Source organism: Lycium ferocissimum, chromosome 5 (assembly GCF_029784015.1).
Source record: "Lycium ferocissimum isolate CSIRO_LF1 chromosome 5, AGI_CSIRO_Lferr_CH_V1, whole genome shotgun sequence".
In the NCBI taxonomy this organism is placed as follows: Eukaryota; Viridiplantae; Streptophyta; class Magnoliopsida; order Solanales; family Solanaceae; genus Lycium; species Lycium ferocissimum.
The window spans coordinates 3,237,273-3,246,716 of record NC_081346.1 but is presented as its reverse complement, the minus strand read 5'-3'; the positions used below and the strand labels follow the sequence as shown (position 1 = coordinate 3,246,716).

General features: G+C 34.4%; 1 protein-coding gene across 1 annotated transcript; it reads right to left on the bottom strand.

Moving 5' to 3' along the window:
• Nucleotides 1–454: 454 nt before the first annotated feature.
• LOC132055458 (F-box/kelch-repeat protein At1g80440-like) lies at nucleotides 455–2,282 on the bottom strand. The gene is made up of 2 exons (XM_059447296.1): nucleotides 1,638–2,282; nucleotides 455–1,164 (listed from the first exon to the last, which is right to left on the bottom strand). Exons 1-2 carry the CDS (start codon nucleotides 2,155–2,157, stop codon nucleotides 617–619), a joined length of 1,068 nt encoding a protein of 355 aa, XP_059303279.1. The 5' UTR covers nucleotides 2,158–2,282; the 3' UTR covers nucleotides 455–616.
• Between the last annotated feature and the right edge of the window lie 7,162 nt (nucleotides 2,283–9,444).

Below are 9,444 nucleotides of genomic sequence, written 5' to 3'. Positions count from 1 at the left end.
GTGACTGCTTCAATAATGTATGACGATAAATGTTCTGATGGTGTTTAAGAAGCAGAAATATCTTAATCAGTTGGCTTTCTGAAGGTCAGATTAAACATTATAATTATCTTATGATCCAAAAAAACATTCAAATTAGCTGCAAATTTGGTGGAGTTATTTTATATGTATGTATGTTTGGGTTAATAATACTTTTAGTCCCTCAAATTATTAACAAATTCTGAGTTTATGATATTTGACTAAGCACATTGAACTTTCAAAATTAAATTGTACACTCTTAATCCTTTTACTTGTAAATATTTCACAAATTTACCATAGTTAACCTCCACCACTTAATTACTGGTGTTATATATTAAATTGGTACTGTTATTTCATATTTGCCGATAATATACTTTTATAAATAGTAAAATATAATGTATCTTCTACTTGAAAGGACCAGACCAGAGACATTGAATCATATCACTAAGGACTAAAAGCAAAATTTACTGATAACTTAGAGATCAACAAGGCCATGTAAAAAACTTCTAATTTATAACTACAAAACTGACGACAAGACTGTAAAATCTTTCTGATTTACTACTATACAATCAACCCAAATTGATAACACTTTCAAAACTCTTTACATTTCCAGGCAGCAGCCAGATTGAACATGGCCAGAAAAGTTTACCGGAGTATCCATTTTAGTCCACTTATAACTCTCTAAATCCAGAACATAAGTGTTGTAGGGCTCATTAAATCCCACAGAACCAGTCATTAATATTTTACCTCTCCATGCTGTCACAAAGGCTATATTTTTAAGTTCTAATGGAAGTGCTGTCACAACTTGCCACGTCGACTTTCCGAGTGCCAGCACATCACCATCCCGGCACAAGTACAATTTACCGTCCCCACCTTCAACACAAGTTCTTGGACACGTGGCAGATTCAAAGAAATGTTCATTGACTTGGTCCCACTGCCACGTGGAAACATCAAATGACTCGGCGCTTGTTCCGAACCGACCTTGCATGCACGTGTCATATCCGCCGATGACGTGGAATTTGCCTTCATAAAAAGTGCACTTACACTCGTCCCGTTCACTTGCCATGTCAGGCATTTGGAGCCATTCATCCCTTGCCACGTCATATGCCATAGCCGATTTTAAAGCGTTCTTCTCCTCGTCATGTCCACCTGCAGAGGTTGCAAAGTTAGGATTAGCTCATCTATTTCAGCTCGTCAAAAATTAGGTCGAAATGTACTCTAATTGAATCAAGAAAATTATTGTCAAAATATTTTTTTTTAAAAAAGATACTCCCTCTGTCTCATTTTTAGTGTTAGTTTGGTTAGACACTGCGTTTAAGAAATAAAGAAGATTTTTTAATCTTGTAATCCTAAATTAATTGATGATGTGTATAATATACTAAAATATTTTGTGAATGTTGTGTTATAAACTTGTCACGTAGAATGTTTAAATTATCAACTTGTTAAATATAAATAGAGACACTGTTTTTAAGAAGAAAGTAAGACACCTGAATTGGAAAATTTAAGAAAGAAGAAAATAATAATTAAACGTAATTAGAATTGAGCGGATTGGCATATGACCAGGAATTTAATCTATTTCAACACAATTAACTTTAGATGCGTTATTTGACACCTCTACCCACCTGCAATATACACCGTCCGTTCAGAATCCGACCCGCAACCGAAAAAAGATCTCCGACAACCCGGCATTTGAGCTCCACGGCGCCACGTGGCAGAAACAAAGTTATAAACAAAAACATCCTTTGAAGGTTCCCAAGTAATAGGGTTCCAACCACCCATAACCACTAAATTCAACCCAACTCCGATGAGCTGGCAAAACATGGGCAACCCGTCGGATGTACCCGGAAATGGCAATTCGGCCCAATAACCCGAGTCCGGTTCATAAAGCGTGAGCCTGTAAAGTGGAAAAGCTGAGTACTTTAATGACGACCCGAGTTTTATTTTGGGGTCAAGTCGGCCTTGGGCCATTAAAATTACTTGGCGGGTTAAGCCAATAGCTTTTCTTCGTCTCCAAAATTCTGGAAGTGCAATTTGTAACTTCCAATTTTGGCAAACGGATGTAAGTGATGAGAAATTGTTGTATGGAATTCGGATAAGACATTCGAGGCCCATGTCATAAGGAAGATTGGGAATTATATCCATGGTTTAATTTAATTTTAACTTAGAGAAATAAGGATAATGGAGTTGAGTTTATTTATATGCATGTATGAAGGTGGAATAGATAGAGAAGAGGAATCTTGAATTAATGGTGGGGACCCTTTTATGAGTATTCAGTAATACTTTTTAGCTGCAAGTTGAAGTGTAATATTCTGAATTGCAAGTTGATTTACGAGAAAAAGCTTCTAGATAAAGAAAGCTTCTAGAAGGATACTGATACTTGGACAATAGAGTGAGTATTAATTCAATTTAGTAGGGGTTTCTCACTGTAATCATGATTTTATATTTTAATTTACAAGTTGATAGTTATATTTATCAACTATATTTATCAATTATTTATATCAAATATTAAAAAATTTTATATTTTGAATTACAAGTTGGTAGTTATATTTACCAATCATATTTATCAATCATGTATATCTAATATTAAAAGATTTGCAAGTCGTTAGTAGATTTATAACAAATTACTCTTACCGACTATTTGTCAACTGCATTTACTTACACAACTCATGTTTAATTTTCCTTTTTATTAAACTAAAGTTCGATCACTTGATGTTGTATTTTTTAAAAAGGTATTCTAATAGTGTATTAATTTTGTTATGAAATACTCTCTCCGTCCATTTTTTTTTTAATTATGTATTGACTTGGCGCGCCTATTAAGGAGCCAAAAATATATTGACAATTTTACCATATCACACTTTGAATATAATAAATGCAATGTTTTGGGAAATGCATTGACAAGTGATTATAGTAAATAATAAGGTAAATTAGGAACTAAGTGTTAAATTATGTCTTGATTTTCAAAATTGGAGACAAAAAATGGACAAATATTTTTTGAATAGATGACAAGTAAATAAGGACGGAGGGAGTATGATTTGCTCATTTGGTAAAATTGTATAAGAATTGAGAAAGTTTTGATGGTTTTCATCACTTATGGGATTTTTGTTTCTATGAGAAAAAATATTACTTAAGAAATCAAAATTGCACGTGTAAACAAATTTCAACTTCAAATTATCATAATTTCAAATTACCGATCTCATGTCATAATTTCAAATCTTGTCCAAACGGCTCCTTAAAAAGAGACCATGACTTCGACTACTTTTTCTTTGGTGTTCGACCTTTTTTTCTGGAAAATTTGGATCATGTTGTGAATATTAAAATATGGATGTTTGTCCATTTTATTTATTTGGACTAGGGCAACAAGTTTATTTGGTCACAAAGTAAATTTAGTGGATGCCATGGCCCATTTACTGTTGGAAACTCTCTATCTCAAGTATTGAGGCATTATAAATTGCCTCGATGTTGATATGTAAATACAACAAAAAAAGGCTTAGTAGAATCAATAGTAATAGCACTACTGTTCCCTCTCTCTCTCAACCTTTTGCCATTTAATTTGGAGTTTAGTTTTATTTTATAACAGATCAGCCTTTTTATGGGCGTGTAGTGCTTGTAGTGGACTAGTTGTTAATGGTATTATTATATTGGGGGGGAAAAGAAAAGCTATTTTGAGTTCTTCTAGAAGGAAAAGGACCATTTGCATGAGGTTTAGCCGTTTCGGGTGTCTTTTTGTTACTAGTGTTTTGTTTTATTGTGCCTTGGAAGGATTTTGTTGTTATTTTCACATAAGAGTATCGAATTTATGGTGGGATGGGATATTTTTAATCGTTTGTTTGTAAAAAAGTTAGAAGATTGGGTCGGATCAGGTCATATGTAGTTTACAAACAACAACATACCCAATATATAATTATATGGGGGGGGGGGGGGGGCGGCGGGAAAAGAAAAGCTATTTGAAGGGTAAGACCATTTGCATGATTCGTTTGGGGTGTCTTTTGTTACTAGTCTTATCTTTATAAGATAAAGAGTATATTTGGGATGGGATATTTTTAATCGTTTGTTTGTAAAAAAAATTATGGATCAAATATCATTTGACCATCTAATTTACAGAATATGTAAACAATATATACGTAGTGTATACTTTAAACTATATATACATATACTATACTTATTTATACACAACATATACATACACATACATATAATATACATACATATAGACAACATACAATTTCCTTAATCTAGGTATAATTTATAATTAGAATAGAAACTTGCTGACTAATTTTCACCGGAAAATGATCAAAGTGATTTTTTTTATGGAAGTTGAGTAATTTTATGATTGAAAAAACTAGTCTGATGACTTTCCTGCCATAACTCATATGACTACTCGTGAATTTTGTTGAGTTCAACATCTTTAAATGAAATAAATGGCGAATGAAAATTTCACTATATGGTAAATAAAAAAAAATATGTACCTTTTAATTTTTAGTATATTATTGTGGGAGGTGAAGGTGACATATTCTTGTAGCACGCTGATATTCAGCAGCAGCGTGCTGCCGCGCTACATATATTATGATTCCAGTCGCAATATTGCTCTTGTTTTTTGCAAGTTCAGTATTTAGTTGTTTATGGCATCTTTAATACTCTCTCCATTCACTTCTGCTTATTCAGATTAGAAAACTAAAAGATAATTTATCAGTATTTTACATTTATTTTACCCTTATTATTAAGTACTACTCCCTTCGGATCAAAAAGAGCGCCCATTTACTTCGGTGCCACAGACACTTCTGCTAAAAATACTAACTTTTGCTAAAAAAATAGGTAATTTGACTAAACTGTCCCTAATTAAATAGATATTGAAATTTGATCACATAGCACTTAATGGAAAAGTAAATCTAAAAATAAGGTTAATTCTTTCTTGATTTGATAAGTGAACACTCTTTTGATCCCGAAAAAAAATTTGAGGACATTCTTTTTATCCCGGAGGAAAGTACCATTCAATTTTCAATGCATTTCCCAAAACATTGAATTTATTATATTCAAAGGGTGATATAAACAACTTATCGTTTTATTCATTACTTTTAAGGGGTGTGCCAAATCAAATGTAAAACAGTAAAAATGGATGGAGGGAGTATATAATTGGTCAATAAACTAAAACCAAAACTTGAACTTCATTAGATAGAAATCAAGATGTCTGCCTGTTTATCACACCGCCTAATTAATTTCGGTCGTTTGTAACCCCGTAAATAATTTCAAATAAAATATAAGTCGTTTTCAGTTCAACAATTTTATAATTCTACTACTAATTAACTTGAAAGAGAGAGGATGAGTGGTAACTGACTACACCACTACTATATTTTCTCCTTGTCATGACTCATGCACTTGGTACTGCATGTGTAGAACACTTTTTAAGTTCTTCTAGAAGGAAAAGGCCTAGAACAAGTCCACGAGATACCCATCACATAATGTTTGTGGGTGTTTGATAGGGGCTCGTAATATCTTTTGTTTAGACGAATTAGCTGAGTGTGATTTTTTATTTAAAATATGCCTACAAAGTCATGTTCGATAAAAATGTTAAGTTATATTGTGATTTGGTACATGTAGGGAGGGACGAACAAGTGCTAAATTTGTCTTATCTAAAGGTTGTTTCAATTTTTGGTTAGACGTTAATACCCCACCTTGAAAAAGACAAGTGATTCTCAAATTTCTTCTTGCTTTTTTTAAAAGTTCTTTTGTTTATATATTTCTATTATTTTCTAGCAAAAACGAATAGTTTGGATCAAAGAGTTGGATACGTAACGTCGTTAATGGCAAAATTAAATGTGAATTCTAGAAATTGCATCAGATGGATACGATCTTTTTTTGGAGTTACTAGAAAGTCGAAACAAATGGGAAAAGAAAGAAAGAAAAAAAAACACACACACATACACACATCAACGATATGGGCAACGTGCTGGCAATGGCAATGGCAAATGTCTTCATTGACGTGGCGTTTAATTATTTGGGAATTAATTATTCTTTTTTTAACCATCGTGACGTTACAGTTTTGTGGAAATGCTATCAGTAAATGTCTAGACAAAAACTTCTCGTCTCTAAATTAGATTATGATCTGAATTAAATATGACCTAAGAGAGCCAACAAGATTACGCAAAACATGGCCTAATAATTGGAGTTAAGTTTCTCGCCGACTCACATTAATAATTAGAATTCATCCAAATTGTAGAGAGAAGCATGGGGACCATTGTTTACTGAATATAAATTAAGGACGATATCATCAAGTTGAGGTCTACGAGCTAGGTGTTTCTTTTCTTCTTATTTTAAAGTACATGTACATTATAGTATTGATTGTTTAAATTAAGCAATTGAAAGTGACTATATGATACAAAGATTTTCACAACCGATGTTAATATTTAAAGAAGTGCACCTATAGATAACTATAACGACAAGTGATGTTAACTTTTATAAAAGTGAATAAATAAATCACAATAATAACAAGTAATGTCGTTTTTTATGTTTATCTCACTATTTTCGTTTTGCTTATCATTCGATGAAGGGTGTTCCATAAAACCGCTTGACACGAGGTAGGGTAAAACATGTCATTATCTTCTAGAAGGGAAAGGTGTGATCTATGTTATCGGTAATTCTTTTCATCTTCTTTTTAATTACATCGGTTGTTTGCAATTAAGCAATTGAAAGTGACTACAGTGTTAGAATTATTTATTAAATGTGGACTTAACATTAACTTATTATTACGTTTTAGTAAAACGGGGTGAATGTTAATAGTTGGTGGATAAGACAGAGACCGTTTATTTATGTGGATTCCGTGTCGTTTCATGTGAAAAGGTGTGGGCTGGCAATAGCGTAGGCCTGTTGGAGACCGGTGAGCCTGTAATGGGGAGGCCCACTAGGTTAAGGCTTTTAAGCCTATAAGTATGAGGCTACGTCGCCTCTCCTAGCTTACCGAAAAACGTATTCCCATAAAGTGCTAGCCGTCGTAAGCCTAAGGAGAGGAAGACTCAGCCTAGTTCGTCTTCAGTTGAGCGCGTATCTATAGCGGACAAAGGTACGCAAACTATTTTAGTGTATTTTATTATTCTATAGGTGTTCTTGGTCTGTGTAAATATGTGATTGTGTTTCTCATTTAGCTTAACACTTGGCATCAAAGCCATATTACATAGATCTAGAACCCTATTAATGAATAGATTAATATACTAGTTTGTCGCAATCTGAATCGGGGTTGAATTAGCGACCTAGGGGATACCCTGCTGAGGTGAGAATTTATAACCCTTTTGAGAAGAAAACTGAGCCTAGAACCTCGCGTTGTTTTTTCATTGGTTATCCAGCTCATTCTAAGGGATACAGGTTCTACAACAAGAATAGTTGAATCACAAAATGCAAAATTTCTTGAATTTGATGTTGCAGATAAGGATTGTTCGCAGAATGTTGTTGGTGAGCCTGCTGAGAATGTTGAGGTTGTGAGAATCTCTCTCCCCATTGCCACAGAAACCTTTGTGTCTGCACCTGCACACATTGAGCATGATGAATCTATACCTATGCAAGCTGAAGATCCTATACTTGCAGACGGTCAGGCACCTGCTGTTGTTGAACAAGTGGTTCAGGCACCTGTTGTTGTTGAACAAGAAGTTCAGAATTTAAGGAGATCAAGTAGACTTAGAAGATCACGCTACCTGATGACTATTTGGCATACCTTCTTTGAAGGTGACGTTGTGGATCCTGTGATATATTTTGAGGCAGTATCATGTGCTCAATCAAAGATGTGATTTGATGCTATGACTGAAGAGATGAACTCCATAAGTAAGAATGATTTGTGGGAGCTTGCTGAACTCCTTAAAAGACATAAGGTTGTCGGTTGCAAATGGGTCTTTAAGACCAAGAAGGATTCAAAAGGAAATATTGAACGCTTCAAGGCAAGATTGGTTGCTAAGGGATTTACACGCGAAGGGGTTGATTCTGATAAGAACCTTTTCACCTGTGTCATCTAAGGATTCTTTTAGGATCATTATGGCACTGGTAGCCCATTTCGATATAGAATTGCATCAAATGGATGTGAAAATAAATTTTCTGAATGGTGATCTTAATGAAGAGGTTTACATGGAACAACCTCAAGGTTTTGTTGGTACAGGTGATGAGCATCTAGTGTGTAAGTTGAAGAAGTCTATCACGGGTAAGCAAGCTTCTCGACAGATGGTATTTGAAGTTCGAGGAAATTGTCACTTCTATGGGTTTTGTGGAGAACAAGATTGATCATTGCATCTATCTCGACATCGCTGGGAGTAAGTTCATCATTCTCACTCTTTATGTTGATGATATTTTACTTGCGAAGTAATAATTTAGGGCCCTTCGTAAACTAGCGAGTCATTGAATAAAGTGTTTGATATGAAAGATTTGGGAGAGGCATCGTTTGTTCTAGGTATTGAAATTCGACGAGATAGGTCTCGCAAGTTATTGGGACTTTCACAAAAGGCCTATATTGATCGTATTTTGAGCAGATTTCATATGGAAAACTGTAACGCTGGAGATGTCAATGTTGTGAAAGGTGATAAGTTAAGCCTAGACTTATGCCCCAAGAATGATCTAGAGAAAGAGTATATGAAAGATGTGCCTATTCAAGTGTTGTTGGGAGCCTTATGTATGCACGGGTTTGCACTCGCCCCGACATTGCCTTCATTGTCAATGTTTCTTGGACGTTATCGGGTCAATCGGGAAGAAGCCATTGGAGTTCTTTGCCAAGAAAGTAATGAGGTATTTGAAGAAAATAAGAGATTATATGTTAGTGTAGAGAAAAGTTGATGATCTTGAGGTGATTGGTTACTCGGACTCAGACTTTGGTGGATGTCCTGATGATTTGAGGTCTACTTCTGGTTTTATCTTCATGTTAGCAGGGGGTGCAATATGTTGGAAGAGTGTGAAGCAAACTCTTACAGCATCTTCGACTATGCAAACAGAGTTTGTAGCTTGTTATGGTGCAACTACGCAAGCCATTTGGCTTAAGAATTTTATTTCAGGACTTGATTCCATATCTAGACCTTTGAAGATTTATTGTGACAACAGGGCAGCTGTGTTTTACTCAAAGAATAACAAATCCTCTTCAGCTTCTAAGCACATGGAAATAAAATATCTGGTTGTATGAGATATGGTTAGAGGGGAGGATATTGTGATTGAACATATACCTACTGATTTGATGCTTGCTGATCCACTGACCAAGGGATTAAGACCTATAGTTTTTAAGCAGCATGTTGATAACATGGGTGTTGTTGAGTCATTTGATTTGTTAGGTTAGTGCGAGTATTCAGTATTGTTATTTTCATTTGTTATTAGACTTTTTACTCTATTGTTTAGGGGCTTATGGTGATATTATCTCTTTGAGACATTTATACTATGGTGGATTTTGCTATCATTTATGTTGTTGATTATTAT